The sequence below is a fragment of the Astyanax mexicanus genome, chromosome 7 (assembly GCF_023375975.1).
Source record: "Astyanax mexicanus isolate ESR-SI-001 chromosome 7, AstMex3_surface, whole genome shotgun sequence".
Taxonomy (NCBI): domain Eukaryota; kingdom Metazoa; phylum Chordata; class Actinopteri; order Characiformes; family Acestrorhamphidae; genus Astyanax; species Astyanax mexicanus.
Genome location: NC_064414.1, coordinates 35,828,281 through 35,845,129, shown reverse-complemented (window position 1 = coordinate 35,845,129; position 16,849 = coordinate 35,828,281). Strand labels below are relative to the sequence as shown.

General features: G+C 39.2%; 1 protein-coding gene across 27 annotated transcripts in view; it reads right to left on the bottom strand.

Annotated features, from left to right (window-relative positions):
• Positions 1-427: 427 nt before the first annotated feature.
• The window catches only part of LOC103030767 (regulating synaptic membrane exocytosis protein 1), a 123,325-nt gene continuing 106,903 nt past the window's right edge, over positions 428-16,849 (bottom strand). For 11 of the 27 annotated variants that reach the window (XM_049481204.1, XM_049481207.1, XM_049481209.1 and 8 more), the window contains 11 exons: positions 16,432-16,497; positions 15,766-15,876; positions 15,153-15,265; positions 13,715-13,824; positions 13,399-13,559; positions 11,665-11,882; positions 6,227-6,377; positions 3,222-3,334; positions 2,975-3,076; positions 2,726-2,865; positions 428-2,609 (listed from right to left, as the gene is read on the bottom strand). In XM_049481204.1, coding sequence (XP_049337161.1) covers positions 2,397-2,609; positions 2,726-2,865; positions 2,975-3,076; positions 3,222-3,334; positions 6,227-6,377; positions 11,665-11,882; positions 13,399-13,559; positions 13,715-13,824; positions 15,153-15,265; positions 15,766-15,876; positions 16,432-16,497 — 1,498 coding nt within the window. In that variant the 3' untranslated portion in view covers positions 428-2,396. The remainder of the gene's footprint in view (positions 2,610-2,725; positions 2,866-2,974; positions 3,077-3,221; positions 3,335-6,226; positions 6,378-11,664; positions 11,883-13,398; positions 13,560-13,714; positions 13,825-15,152; positions 15,266-15,765; positions 15,877-16,431; positions 16,498-16,849) is intronic. The other 16 variants (XM_049481210.1, XM_049481212.1, XM_049481215.1 and 13 more) reach the window with 2 other exon arrangements.

The window sequence follows — 16,849 nt, the reverse complement described above, 5'->3', positions numbered from 1 at the left end:
GTGAATACTTTCTATTCTGTTTCAGTGGGACACATGAATTGTAAACAATCAGTATCCTGAAATAATACTGACAAAGTAAAGGAAAGAAGTCTGTCTGCCGTAACGGACATGAAAAGTAAACTCCTTATCAAAACATGATCTCATGGGCTTTGTTCTGATGCAGTAACAGGTAGGCAGAGGTCCCAATTCTAGTGGTTATTTTGGCCATACATATCTGAAAGAATCTGAAACTCCGGAGGTGTCCCTTCTCAGCCTTTGTTCCGTTCAACGGAGCCAGGAGACAGAGCAGTAATCCATTTCGACGGGGCCACTTTGTAAATATAAGTAAACCTCACAGCAGACTCATATTTACAATATGTGCATGTATGTTTCTGTAGGCGATGTTCATTTGGATACAGTCTTTTTTGTTCTTTTTTATATTTTTGAAATATATTTATATATATATATATATATATATATATATATGTTGTTTTCATTTTCATATAATCTTAATCATTTTCCATATATAGATAACTCTGGTTTTATACACATTATCTAGCTCGATTATAGCCCCACAGTAGTAGACTACAGTGAACACCAACAGCTTTAGTAAAAACAGGGGCCTCGTGTTTGCTCAGTACTACAGTACAGCACTTGTTTTATCCTCAGGGTAGAAAAAAAAGAAAACAATTAAAAAAAAACTTCTCATAGACATTCAGCCCCAAAACCGAGGCCTGTGCGCATGGCTGACCTTGGCCAAATGCCCACACATGGAATGAATGGCTTCGTTTTATTGGTTAATCTATTAATATCAAGTACGAGCAAACTGTACAAGTACATGCAACATACAAGCTGGCCTACAGTATGTGGAACTAACACACGTTAATTTTAGTCTCTTTTTTCTCGTCTGTCTTTGTTTTACAAAACGTGCATGCAGCTTGGAACGGTTCCAGAGTCATGCTGTTGCCCGTGTTAGGGGGGAGAAGGTGGCGAGTTTTGGGAGGTCACCACCTCAGGCCATCTCCTGAACCACCTCTCTCACCTTCTGCCGTATTCGTTCAGATGCTCAAGCGGAATTTGAAGGACTTGATTCAGATATATCATATATTTATTTATATATTTATTTATACTGTACGTTTCTTCGTAAATGAAACCACAACTAAAAGTAAAAGGCAAAAATAGAACGCTAAGAATAGTTTGGCCTTTTTTTTTTCGTCTAAAGTTTGTTGAGAAAAACCAAGCATTTGTGCTTGCATTAAAATAATGTAAACTCTAGTTGAATAGAAATTTAATTATCTGCAGGTCCCCAAAAATGTTCTAAATCTACTAAATGAAATAAAGTGGGATTGGCTATTGCCTAAGTGCACTGGGCTCGTCCGTAGTGACCCGTTCTCAATGTACTGGCTGAAGCTCAAGGTACATTTAATGGTCAGCGTCCCAAGAAGTCAAATATATTAGTGTGTTATATTATTGGAATTGATGATGTCAACCATTTCGATAATAATAATCTCCTGGCCAGGCTGAAGTTAAGCTAAATCATAATCATCCCAGTGTTCTAATGCATGTTTTCTTCTCTTTTTTTTTTAGTCTTCCTTGAAGCTTCTACAACAAAATGTCAGAAAACGTGAAACATGTCTTCACATTCTACAAGGTGTGCAATGTATCAAATCAACGAGAAAGTAAAAAAAGGCAGAGCGGTCAGTGGTGACCGCTGTAAACAGACAAAGGTTTTCAGGCTGGCCTCCCCTCTCTCACATATCTACTCCATCTGAGTCGGTGCCACACTGGCACAGGGAGTGGCCCTGGACTCTGCGTCCGTGAGGAGGAGGAGGGAAGACTTTGAGAAGACTAACCCTTGCCCTTTGGCTCTTGACCTCGGCCCTCCCCCGGCAGAGCGCTTTTCCTGTACGTGCGGGTTTAGGGGGAGGGGCAGTGCTGTCCTCACTCTCACTGATCCACCATCACACCGCTGCCTCATGCACACTCACACACTCCTTATATGGTTACAAAGCAACTTCTAAATGTTACTGATTGGCAAGAACCGCTCAGGCTACCAGCGCGGCCGGCTCCTCTTTCCGACAGCCTAAGGAGATTGCTTTCAGGTGCTTGTCAATCCCGTTTCTTATTTTTCGTAAATTTGGGCTAACTCATCAACTCAGCAACATGGTTGAAAACAAACAGAACATGCAGTAAGGAGCGGAGTGGATCAAAGGAAAATCTCTACAATCCAAAGACCGAAAATGAAAAGAGAGGAGAAGTGATTGTCAGGCTCCGGCAAAGCTTTGAACGCAAAACTGTCCGTCCATCTATCCATCCGTCTGGCTGGCTCTCCGTCTGCCCCTCTGGCGCTGATTGTTGCCTCGGGTCCTTGGTCCATTAGGTAAGGGTTTGACTCGTCCCTGTTCCTCTTCCGTTCACTAGGACCTGACGCCTGGCGGACCTGAATCGAGTGATGACTGGGAAGCACGTCGCGTGAGAGGAGCTAACGTTGGGTCTACCAATGAGGATGGGGGAAACAGTTTGTACCAGCCAATCACTGTGCTAGAAAGGTCCAGCTCCTCTAAAAGAATCTGTGCAACTCCCATGAAGCATTTGTGGTCCATGCGGCCATAATCGCCCCATACTATTACCTGTAGGACAAACAAAACTCATACAATTTTGAACTCATAAAATAACGAAACAAACACAATGTTTTTGGACAAAGGCAGGACAGATAAGAACGTAAACCTGCACCTATGTCTCTTACCTGTAGAACTTTACCCTGCGGACTCTCCTCAAACAGCAGCGTTTGCTGATACAACGGGTCGAGCGTTTTTCGTGCAATCTTGGTTTTCTTTTTGGCTTTACATTGACCGTTATCCAGCAAATAAACCTTGACGTAGGGAGCTGTGGAAACCAAACAAGCAACTTTCATTTAGAAAGAGACACATGTTTTTCTGTTCTGCAAAATCTAAATACATATACAGTCAGGAAGAGTCAGTAAGTAAACCTGTACCTGGCAGCGATTTGGATCCTGGTTTGGGGGTAAGGCCACGTGCCCTGATCACCTCCACCTCAAGCTGCCCCTTCTTATTTATTAAACCGATTTGAACATCTCCTAAATCACACACACAAGCAAGAGGCATTAAAAATGTATTAATGTGAATTTGAACGTGAAACTAAACAAGCTATGTTTGTTCTAATTTTAATCCACAAAAAAGCTTGGAATACAAACATTTAGAAACTGATAAAATTTGTCTTACCCATAGAGGGCGTTGCTAGGGTCTGCCTTCCCACTAACTGAGCAGGGCCAAGGCCATCAAGGAAGTCACTGAACTGGTTGTCAGCCCCCAGCCTCATCCCTGAGAAGATAAGACTGTCTCACACACATACACACACACACACACACGTGAGCACACACACGATAAACAGATAAAAGAAGATAAACATGTGCAAACACAAGAGTATATTACACAGACGTACATTGTAGATTAATATTAAATGCATCAAAAACAATTAAGGGAAACATATGGAATTACATAGTAAAAAAAAGAGTGTTTGTCCTCCACCATCCCCTGACCTAAACCCCTGAACTGAGATGGTGATTTGGGATGAGCTGGAGCTTTACAGCATAAAGGAAAAACAGCAACTATTGCTCAGCACCTCCAGGAATGCCTTCAAGAAGCTGAGAAAACTATTCCAGGTAACTCTATCTCATGAAGACACTGATATTAAAATACCAAGAGTGTGCAGATCTGTACTCAAAGCTTAATGTATAAAACATATTCTGGTTTGTTTAACACTTTTTGTTTATAAAATAATTCCACAAGTGGCATCCAAATGTTTGATACTTTTTGGAACTATATACAGCTCTGGAACAAATTGAGAGACCAGTTTAATGTCTGAATCAGTTACTCTGGTTTTGCTATTTATAGGTATATGTTTGAGTAAAATGAACATTGTTGTTTTATTCTATAAACTACGGACAACATTTCTCCCAATTTCAAAACAATATTGTCATTTAGAGCATTTATTTAAAGAAAGTGAGAAATGACTGAAGTAACAAAAAAGATGCAGAGCTTTCAGACCTCAAATAATGCAAAGAAAACAAGTTTATATACATGAAGTTTTAAGAGTTCAAAAAAATCAATATATGGTGGAATAACCCTGTTTTTTAAATACAGTTTTCATGCATCGTGGCATGTTCTCCTCCACCAGTCTTACACTCTGCTTTTGGATAACATTATGCCACTCCTGGTGCGAAAAATCAAGCAGTTCAGCTTGGTTTGATGGCTTGATTATATTCTCTTGATTATATTCCAGAGGTTTTCAATTTAGCTTTAAATGCTGATTCCTTATCCATATAAGGTCAGTGGCATTTAGACATAACCACATCTGATTTGGGCTTCACTCCACCCCCAGTGCTATCAAATACGAAATCAAATCAACACTGATATGATTAATATTGTCTAGACACAGATACATCTACATCTACATGGATCTCCACAGGTACATTACATTTTTTTTATTTTTTCGAACCGTGGCTGTGGTACTAAAATGCATTATCTACAATTACTTCCTTTTCCTGGTTAATTGCATTTTCATGTCAAAACCATTGTATATTAGAGATGTTAAAGGACTTTTCCTTACAGCTCAGACATTACTGCTCATAAAAATGGGGAAAACCTATCACAAAGAAAACAAGGAAGTCATTTAATTTGGAACCTATCAAAATAACTGTCTGGGCAAGAACTGAGACTACAGTTACAAGGATCGTTATGAAAAAAAGACCCCGCAATTGAAATAAACGGCTGATTGCATCAATTGAGTGAAACCAATAATCCTCAATTACGCTCTATACAAAAGAAAAGGCAGAGAGCTACACTCTGTCCATCTTCTGAACAGCAGACATGTATTAAGCGTGGTATGTAAACCACGTCCTGTGCTACGGCCCCTCAAACACAGGCGATATTTCCTTTGAGACCAGCACAGTTTCCATGAGCTAACTCCAGCAGGAATGTCTGAGAGCAGTGCCAGCCAGTGTCATGCTACCATATGAGAGGCTTCAAGGATCTTTGACCACCTTTTAATACACATCAACGCGTAATTAGCTTCACGTCACACTATCACGTGCGTGTCTCGCTGCGTCCTGCTCTGTGCTGGACCGGTGAGGGTCACTGTGACTGGCCGTGGCGCTGTCAGGGCTGCGGTGAGCGATGGCTGTTCTACTTGCTCTCAGCCCTGGACCCTGCCGAGGCCTCTCTGCACAGATGATGGATATTTTAATTATCAGAGGGGAGGAAGGCTCACCATCTGTCTCCAAAAATGGAGCTACAAAAACAATGGACATATTAACTGCGCAAATCAGTGCTATAAGAGCCTACCTTAACCTGTTTTCCATTAGCTTATCTTTTCCACAATACATCTCTCTGGCTCCTCAGAACGATTTATGAAACTTACTAGATGCGCCATGCTGACATAAAACACGAGGTCAGAAAGTCATAAAAAGTGTTTTATAAGTCATTAGAATCATTTAAAACGGAGAATATCTGGCTAGGACTTGTTCAGAGGAAAGGCAGCAACAATGATATTCTGTACATTCTTAAAAATAAAGGTTCAAAGGCTGCAAGAGGATCTTTAAACAACGCTATAGAAAGGGTATGTTTGCAAAAAAAAATACCAAGAACTTTTTAACGAAACAAACGTTCTTTAAAAAGTTCTTTACGGTTCGAATCCTCTTCATGCAGCTTGCCATCAGCTACCGGAGCCCTGAGAGAGCAAATTGGACTTGCTCTCTCTGGGTGGGTAGATGGCGCTCTCTCCCCACATCACTCCAAAGGGTGATGTTGATCAGCACAGGGCGTTTGTGAGCTGATATATTGGATCTGAGTCACTGCGCTTTCCTCTGAGTGCACTGTGATGCTACTCGGCAATGATGCATTAGCAGCAGTTTAAAATGAGGCGGTGGTTGACTTCACATGTATCAGAGGAGGCGTGTGCTAGTCTTCACCCTCCTGGTGTTGGGGCATCACTAGTGATAGGGAGAGTCCTAATGAGTGAGTTGGGTAATTGGCTGTGTAAATTGGGGGAAAAAATGGGATAAACCTTAGAAATAAAATGATAAAAAAGGTTCTTCAAAGTTCTCCATCCTTATACATCTCTAAGACTTGATCAAGAAACACTTGAAATTAAGGCACATAAGTGTGGGCATGTGTTTGTGGTTGTGTGTTGAATATAATCAGTGCAGTGTTTGTGTTGAGATACTGACTTCCCCTCAGAGCTGTAGCTGTTCATACTGCCATCAGTGGACTCCCGGCTGGCCTGTCGAGCCATTGCGTTGCGGGGATACTCCACTGCCATCCCCGTCTCTTGACTCCTCTGGATCTGACTCGAGCCTTTAGTTTTCTTATTTGCTGCTTCTACACAAATATAAAGAAACAGAAATGGAATTAAGTTAAATGCTTTTGGTAGAAAACTCTATAGTACAAGCCAAAATCAATCCAGTCCACTTAAGACAATTGATTATTCTGTGCAACATTTCTTAAGCATTAAAATGTAGTAAATTTTAAATAATCTAATCTTAACTAGTGTCTATTAATAATTATATTGTTATTTGTGACCCTTACTCTAACTGTGCATGAACACTGCAAGTGATAAAATCACTGTTTTGAGTCGTTTGCAAACGTAGACCAATAACAGTCCTTGTATTAAATTGTGTTGTCAATGAAAGCAGTATAGACAATATATATGGCTTTATTTATTCACTATGGTTTTTTTATTTAATTTGAAAAAATTGTAGCTATTAGGGTTGTCACGATACCAAAATTTTTACTTCGATACCGATACCAACTGTAGTATCACGATTCTCGATACCAAAACGATACTTGGAAGAAAAAAAACAATAAAAATATCTGAACATAAAATGTTTATTTTTGACTGAACTGGATTGAACACTGAACAATCGGTGCAAACGTTTTTATTCTAAAATGAAACATTTGAACAAAAAACAAGTTTCGTTATTATAACCTTAACTATAACATAATTATCTAAACACTTCCTAAAAACTAAAACTAAAACCAGAGGTAATGGTAGCCTGACTATGTGAACCTGACGGGCGGGCAGAAGTTAAGTTCTGAATAAGGAAAATAAAGAGACAGAAGAACATTACAATGTTATGTTCATTTTAACACTCACTGCTCCGTTTTATTAATCAACCGTTTACCGTTTTTAATAAGCCCATGTTCAGTGTAACGATCAAGCAGGCTACGTGCCTGACCACAGATTTGCGATGGAAACGCGAAAACGTGAACATCTTGAGTTCATGTTTCACAGCCAATGGGATAATGGAGAAATAGAGAAAACCACGGGTCCAAAACAAAGCTCCTGCACACTCCTCTCCGTGTTAACGTGATTTACTAGCAGTCGCTAGTAAATATTAGTAAAGCTACAGACAGAGTGTATCTTGACTAACTCCACTAACCTGTCGACTTCTCAGCTCTTTGTAGAGATCAGGGTGCTTGTCTGCTAAATGAATGAGCGAAATATGATCAGAATTATGTTAAATAACACTTTAACATAGAAGCATAGAACTATTATTTAATTAAAATGATTTTTAAGAACAGCTAAACACAGTGCTGCAGGTCAAACGCGGAGGAGTTCACGTGCGAGAGAGAGAGAGAGACAGAGAGAAAGAGACACAGCGAGAGTGAGAGAGATTTGCGTGTTCTGATGTGAGCTACTCACAGGTAAAGGTTCTCTTTTATCTCCTCGTGCTCATATTCTAGTCCCATACATAATTCTGCAGCTCCCTCAGTGTTTTCTGTCGTATTTTGCGGCTAGCGCGAGCGCTTACAACTAACACCGCGGACCGTGAGGTGCCGCCGCGCTTGTGCCGAATCCGCTACTGAATCCGACTCCCGCTTCGCGGACAGAATCGGCACAACACCCCCCGCTGTACAACTGCGGGAGTGAAAACAGCGCTAATAAATAAAGTAGTTTAGTTTCACTTTCAGTTTTCGTTATTTTATTTAAAAATAAAAATATAAATAAAAAACAGATGCCTACATCTCAGACTATTTTCCCACACTTCACTCCTCGCGCCCGTTTTGTCCACAAGTCGCGGACGAGAGACATCTGTTATTTTAGCCGTCGCCATTCTACACTCGCTGCTGCTCTGCTGGCTTGCGCGTGAATCGATTCATTTGTTCAGAACACTAAGTTTATCTGAATCCTGCCACACCGACTGCTGCGGTGTGAATCAGTTTTCTTATGAACTGAATCAAATCGTGCCTACTAATTTGACTCATTTGAAGCTAGTGACTGGGCTATATACAGTATCGAAAGCATCGAACGCTAAAGAACCGAATCGTTTGTGATGACGTAGTATCGAAAAAGAATCGAACCTTCGGTACACCGTGCAACTCTAGTAGCTATGTGTTAATTTACTCAGAAACAGCTCAGTTGAAGCAAATTTAAGCATCATTTCCTCCTCTTATCTGAGAGCAAATTATACTGTAAAAATAAAGTTTCAAATACTAAACTGAATAACGAAGTCTTATTACAGTTTGATTGATTTGTTGAATGCTAATGTGCTTTAACCAGCTGCGAATTTCGCCGCTAACAAAGTTTCAGTAGAAACCAGTAGAAAAGTTGGAGAGAAGGTATTCAGGGAATGTGCAAACCTGCTTTCTGGTTGGTAGTCGCCGCTGTGCATCATTGCTCAATTGCATGAAGTTGAGTAGTTGCGTAGTTGAGTAGTTGAGTAGTTGGAGTATAGCTGACTCTCATTTAAAATGAAGGACTTTCGGCCTTTGTGGTGTTTTCATCACTTATGGTTCGTACACATGATAAATTATTACACAAACTTTCTTTACAACATAGCATTTGCAAAACTTTTGGATCAAATCCCACTGTTTACTGACATTTAGCTTAGGCAAATATGTCCTTTCAAAATATGACCTCATTCTGCAAAGTATTACTATGATTTAGTATATAGGAAAGCCTTTAGCCTCAAAAGTCGATTAAAAACACAAGAAACCACAAACTAATTATCCAGTTCCAGTAACAAAACCTGAAACCTGTGGAATTATGAAGGAGCAGAATATGATCACATTCAGATCTTACAGAATGTCTATTTGTGAATGTGTGTGCTTTTCACTGCTGCCCTTCCTTACTGAGGAGGAAATACTGCTGTCTGAGACAAGGTGCTTTGGCCGCAGTGAGTATAACCATCTCCTGCTGGATGGCACAGAGCACCTTCCCCACTATTTATGGCCTTTTGATGGATCGCAGATGCTTTAAAAATGCCATCCACTAAAGTTAAACGCTGAGTGCCAGTTGTTTGTTTGAGCGGACAGAGGTATGCCACACATTGCACTGAATATCACATTGTGCCTTTTACCAAACATCAAGCTGCCATCAGACCCTGGCTCTGATGAAATGACAAAAACGGGTTCACACAGACCTCTCTGTTCGCTGTTCAGCTAATTGGAGGTAGCAGGAACATTTTTCTGCAGTCAAACGAAGTAAAAAGCTAACCAGCTGCAACAATTGTGCTTTTATATTAATGTACATTTCCATACCCATTTCCAGCCGGGTTAAATCTGCTTCTTTACTGAATGAAATCATGTCTCAAAATGTGGCCATGCTGTGCACTGTTAAAACATGTGACTAACTTGCCAAGAAATGCATTTATTGAGAATTTTTTTCTCTGATGTATAAATAGTAAGCATTTTACCTTGGGGAACCGTAAATACAATCCTGTTATTTTGCCTCAAAGTGAAGCAAGCTATATATTTTTTTTACAAAACATAAAAAAACATAGAAAGCTGTGTCCTTTCATTGTGTGCTCTCAGCTCAATGTGCTGGTAGATGTTAGAAAGCTTAGGAGATTTTAGCTATGTTAGCTTTTATCACTGCCCTTAGTAAACCCCAGTAAACAGTACTTTCCTTTCTCATGATGTTTTAGGTCCCCATTGACATTGGCTTCTTTATGTGCAAAGTATTTAGGTCTGGGTTGTATAGAAACTCATAACTATTGAAGTCTCGGTGATGTGCTGCTCTCCAGTATCAACACCATATTCTCCGCTCGGGTTTTGAATAGTGTTATTCATCTATACCAAGAAAAATCCAGTTTGGAGGCATTTGAGGGGAGTTTGAGCAATTTAACAGAACTGAAGACTGTTTTTACTGTTTTCTTAACTTACTATTTATATTGTAAAACATCTTTTAATTTCTTGCATTCAATTAATAAGAGACATATATGTGCTTTGTTTGATTCTCAGCTTCTTATGTGCTACCTAGATAATGGGAAGCTACAGAGAGCAGAGCAGCTGCTGCAGGCCAGCAGAGCTCTTTAAAATACTGATTTATAGAAGCTCTGCTACTCTGTCTGATTTATCATCTGATGGGCCTTTTAAGATATTGTCCAGGGGCTTGGCAGCCAAACACGCCAAGAACTTTTTTTCTACCATCCTTTTTGAATTTGTTTCTCTTTTTTTTCTGAAATCCATGTATTAAACCATAAATAGACAGTGCTTAAAATATGGGATTTTAAAAGGATATCAGATCCAACTTCAAAGGCATTTGTCTGCATTATATCTGATTAGAGTCCAGGGTTGATCTCTACCTGACAGGACAAACTCCTGCCAATGCTAACAGGAGAATGCTGCAGTGCTGCCACTCTCAGCTGCTTCAGCTCTCACAGGCTTACAGGTCACCCTATCCACTGTGCTGACATTCCATTCACACTAATAAAGATCATATGAGACACGTGTCACTTTAAATCGAGAGAGAGAGATATATAGAGAGAGTAAGAGATGTAGAGAGAGAGAGAGAGAGAGAAAATAACTACTAGTACTGCCACTGCTGTATGACATTAGATTTAGGAATAAAAAAAAAAAAGATATATTATTACTTTGTGTTAAAATTTGCATTAGAAATGCAAATAATGAATTGTCTAATTTTTCTGTTCACTTTTTGAAATATATGTAATGTTTAAAAAAATCCATGATATTCAGATAATTTTATTTGTTTGTTATCAGGTGTGTGTTATCATGATCTAAACAACTGAAGTCCTCAAGCCTGCAATTAATTAGGATTCACTATGTTGGGTAAAATGGACAAAATTAAATCTAATGTAAATGTAAATATGTGGCTTTTATGGACTTTTGTCTGCAAGCTGCCCAGACATTATTTATAAAATATAATCAACTGAGTCAGCGGAGTCCGATGCATTTAAATGGCACATCTTAAAGTGTAAAATTTCATCTCAGTCAAAGGATTTGATTTTAGTTTTAAAAAAATCAGATATAATACAAAATCATATTTTTGTATTGAAACAAAAAAAATAAAATAATGACTAAAAATAGCAAAAACTCATTGAACAAAAAAAAAGTGTTCAGTATTGGAAAACTTATTTTAGAAATGCTCTTACAGCTTATCTTGTGTATAAATGTTCTCACAGTTATATATATATATATATCACTATATAACCCAAAGCAATTAAGTACTACTAAACATCTAAATTGTCAGTGTAAAACTGTAGTAGCTACATAAATGTATTCCTTTGTAATAAAAACCTCCAGGTGTATTAACGATGCTAGTGAAATATCCATATTAGTGTATTAATTCACATGGTTTTGAACAGCACCAGTGCAGCTGCTGCAGTGGTGTGTTTAGGTGGCTGAATGAGAGTTTTAACTTCACCTGTTTGGCTGAGCTGAGAGGTGCTCCTACTACGTCTGGACGGAATGCCCACGATAGCCACCACGCGAGCACTGAGACTGGAGCGCCGTTTCTTCCCCCCTGCCCCCAGAGTTCCCAGAGCTGTGTCCGACTGGCTGCCGTCCGTGCGCTCCAGATAAATCTCACCACTCACGCTCGTGCTTTTCAACATGCTCCGGCTGGACGGGTGAATATGACGGCTAAACACAGATACAAAGGATAGAAAAGTTTTAAGTGAGTTTATAAAGTTGTCAAGTACAGATCTTAGTAAAGTATCTTTTCATTAAGTGAAGACTCTTTAGATCTTTATATTTACTATAACATCTCTATTACAAACATGTTTCTTTATGGAAACAGATGTGGTTCTTCTATGGCATCTCTCAGAAACATATTAGAAGTACCTTTAATTTCCTATATTTTAAGAGTGTACTGTAGTAAAGATGATCTGACAGGTCAGACAGAGGAAGAAAAAAACTAAAAGAAGTAAGGGCTGGTCAGTGTTAGGATATGTGGCACCTAAAAGTAAGGGTCAGCATGTGTTAGTTCCGTTTTAAGGCTCCAAGGTCAAAAAAGCATGATCTTTGACCTGTACTGACAGTTCCCTTCATCACAGCACCTTCTGCTCTGCTCCTGCTCTCAGTCTCATCCTTCCCCATCTCCTCATGCTGTCTCTCCTTTCCTCACCTTCACAACTCTGTGATGACTCTTACACGCAACATTACACATTACACAGCATGCAGTGAGCTTACAGAACAAAGACACTGATATGTCCCAATTTTTTTGGTGTATTTGGGCCAAAAAACACTGGAGGAAAATGGAAAGTTGCTGATTAGACTGAGGAGAGTTTTACACCTGGAAGTGCAGACGAGTGTTTGTTACACTGTATGCATTTGATCCTTGTAGTTGTGTTTTTTATGCTGCATTTTAGTGAACGAACTAAAAAACACTGCTATGGGCTGCTTCTCCCTATACTTAACAGAGATTATTTGTAGAATGTTGTCAGTTCAGGTGTTGTGCAGAATTCTGCTTCCCTGCCAGAATTTGAGTGCCCTTGAAGCAAAAAGGTCATGCACAGGATAATTCAAAAAGAATCAGAAGGACAAGGCAAATAAGAGTCAATATAAAAAAAGCAAAGTCTGTAACAAAGTAGCAAAAAAAAAAAAAAAAAAAAAAAAAAACGCAGGGTAGAAGAGCTAAGGATAAAAGTACAATACTCGGCGATGGGGAACAGAAAAGAGGGGGTTATATACAAAGAGTCGGAATGTCGAAGCACCTGGAAGGATAGACGCAGTCGAATCCTGTGAATTGGACTCTTAGTGAGAGCACTAGAGTCTGTGACAAGCTGGAAGACAGTGATAGGACTGACAGTAACAGCTACAGTATATACAGGAATCATTATCGTAAACTGGGCTCAACACTGGTTCTATTTCTTCTTCTGTTATTGAATGGGTGCCAACAGTCTGCTTCAACTTTCTGTAATTGTTTTGAAATCTGAACTATCTAGAATAGTGCTTTCACACTGCAAATGAACTGAATCATAGTTTAGTTGATTCAGAATGAGACCACATTTTTTGGTAAATATGAAACAAGGTAAATATGAAAACCTCCTTACTATTGCAGAAAAACAGATTAACTGTAAGAAAGACACAGCACACACTGGTAATTTGATCACATAATGGCAAGAAGCAAATTTTACGGGCTTTAGGTCTCTCTCACCTGAAGTGACCCCTGGGCCGCTCTGATTGGATGGACATGTAGCTGGTGCTACTGATCCGTGAGGCACTGCTGGCGCGAGAGATGGCTGACACATCACTGACATCACTGTCTGAGGACTTATGGGATACATTATCACAGCTCCGCCGCTGCTCTTTATAAAGCTGTAGCAGAAAAAAGAGAATCAGTATGCAGGTTTGATTTAAAATGACCAGACATTTTAATACAAACTACACATGGATATAGAGCGCAAAAGAAGACAGAGGAAAGAGTGGGAAGAGGAGACGGAAGAGTGGGAACAGGAGCTGTGAGACTTTACCTCTCGTTTGTTCTTGAGTGCCCTCTCCAGGTCCTGGCTGGTACTGGAGGGAGCTGGTGTCCTGTAGGAATGTACCTTCATCTGCCGTGTCCGCTCCTCTGAGGCAAGGGCTGCAATATACACACACAAGTATCTGTATTATGTTCAGCATAGTGCAATAAACAAATTTCAGCTTTTTAAACCCTTTTTAAAGAGCCTGTAATATGTACTTACACTTTTAATCTAATCCTCAAATTTAAACTACATATTGTCTTTGGTCAACATCACTTCATAGGTTAATCTACATCAATTCCTGAATTTCAGACCTGCATTACATTCTGTACTAATGCTGCCAATTCTGCTTTTGTTGAATGATGATTTTTAGGGTGGGTTCGAACTGAACGTGCCTCGCCAAGCCTCATAGCCCTATTAAAATTTAAAACCATTATTCACAATACAGGCACACACACTGAAACTGTTCAATTCCTCTGCAAACAAGAGCCTGCTATGCAGCTTTTTTATTACTACATTAAATTAAAACCATATTTATTGGACCTATGACTTTAAATGACAGCTTTTTTACTGGGACTAGGCTGGCACAGTAATGGATAAAAAGAAGCTAACCAACAAGCTGAATTTATTATATTATAATTAATCTAGTCTCTATGAAATTATATCACTTTTCTTGACCTGAACTAAAGATCCTCTGCTCATTTCTGCTCCTCAAAGATTTTGCCTCTGGTGTATCAAATCATGAACATATTAACAAATTAAAAGAAGTTGATCTGGAATATAATCAAGAGGAAGATGGATGATCACAAGCCATCAAACCAAGCTGAACTGCTTGAATTTTTGCACCAGGAGTGGCATAAAGCTATCCAAAAGCAGTGTGTAAGACTGGTGGAGGAGAACATGCCAAGATGCATGAAAACCAGGGTTATTCCACCAAATATTGATTTCTGAATATTGATGTGTATGAACTGGTTTTCTTTGTATTGTTTGAGGTCTAAAAGCTCTGCATCTTTTTTTTTTTAAATGCTCTAAATGACAATATTTTTATTTGGAATTTGGAAGAAATAGTTTATAGAATAAAACAACAATGTTAATTTTACTCAAAACATATATCGCAAAATCAGAGAAACTGATTCAGAAACTGAAGTGGTATCTGAATTTTTTTCCAGAGCAGTATTTTTTTGCGCTCTCACAATACCAAGGACATATCGACACGCCCTAAATGCAGCTGCGAGATCCGCAATTGACCAGTGCACTTTAGATCATTGAAATAGGGCCTTAAATATCTTGGGTTCATACTGTCTAGAATAAAACAGAAGTCAAGCAAATGTTGGAAACACTGTGCATTTTCCACACTGTCCCATTCTTTTCTAAACTGGGGAAGTTGCTGAGTCAATTAAAATCTAATTAATATCCCTAGCCTATAAAGCACATCACTGTGCTGTACCTTGTTCTACACTGCTGCTTTTGGCAGGGACCTGGGGCAACTGTCGCCCCCTACGTGCTGCTGACTGAGCCCCTGTTGATGAAGAGTATGCAGCGCTGGAATGCGGATGGCCCCTAGAAGATAGGAAAAAGAGAAACAAGCAAACGGGAGAGAGAAATATACATTTCAATGCAAATGGGATATACAGCAAATACAGTAAACATTTTTCTTACATCAAAACTTAACATCCTCACAATACTGTGAATGCTAGATCCAGTTGGTACAAACCCATAGTTTGTTTTATAAATATTATCAAACAGTCTGAATAAATGAGGATTCAAAAGCATACTAAAAGGGAAAGGAGGACAAGTGAGAGGCAGAAAACACAGTAAACACAGGAAGTAGGAGTGAAAGAGACAATTGACATTTAGAATCAAGCCAGGTCTGTGGGAATGTGAAGAAACACTAAATTTCTCAGTGTGGGAGCGGCAACCATACACAGAATGAGACAACAGAGAAAGAGAGAGAAAATATTACAAGGAGAGTCATGTTTGTGTGCGTGTGTTTGTGGAAGGGGAGCATTTTTTAGGATTCAGGAGTGAGAAGGGGTCTCAGCTTTGGGCAGGGTCAGCACCTGTCCAGTTGAGGTATGCCTGGGCTAGAACCCCCTCGGGTCACCTTACCCAGTGGAGGCAGGGATACCCCCTTTCCTCTGGAGCCCCTTAGAACAGAGGTAGGCTGTATTCTGCAGGCCGTGTGGAAAGAAACATGCAGGAAAACACAATCAACAGAAAACAACTGAAACTGAAAACAACTGAAACATTCAAAAAGTAACACAAAGACAAACAAAAAAGACACAAGCTAAAGAAGACTTAAAGTAGAAGGAAGAAAAAATAATTAATATATAAGTGAGAAGGTGAGCTTCAAGGAAAAGCAGAGGGGGCTGTGGATAAGGCCTTGAGGCACTCCAGTAATATTCCTGTGGAGATGTAACACTTGAAAATGTTGATAACATTTCCTGTTAAAAAGACAGCAGAACAGAACCTGTGCCAAATAAAGCAGATACTAACACAGACTTTTACCACAGATTACCAAAGTGTGCCAAATATATTGGGTGCTGATAAAAGATGATGTACATACTGTAGTGTTAAATAACAGTTGCACACTGACACATGATAACAGAAGTGGGTGTAACAATTACAGTATGTACATGTATGTATGTAAATTACAGCATTACGTGATGGTACTATGAACGTAACATATGAAATGGGCATTGAAATGTCACTGGATGACTCCTTACCGCTCACTGTCAGATATTTTCCTCCCAGGTTTCTGACAGCTAGGCTTGTCCAGAGATCTTGACTGCCTAAAATATGTAAATGATTCAAGTAAGACAGAAATAAAAAGATGAGTGAAAAGCACATGACTAGTCAATGGAGAGCAAATGTCATGCCATGTAATGAACCACACGTCAAAAGTTTGGAATCACTTCTCATTTAAATTTTTTTTTAATTAAAATTATTTCATATTCAGTATTCACTAGTATAAAAGACTCATCTCACATTAACCTGTAATCACGAGGATTTTCTTAAAATGAAACTATTGATTCCAAGCTTTTGAATAGTAGAGAATGTGTAGTTACAGGTACTATAAAGAAATGGTAATGAAAATGTTGTGGAAGTCATTTTTAAGTCTGGGCACCCTAGGCGAAATTACAC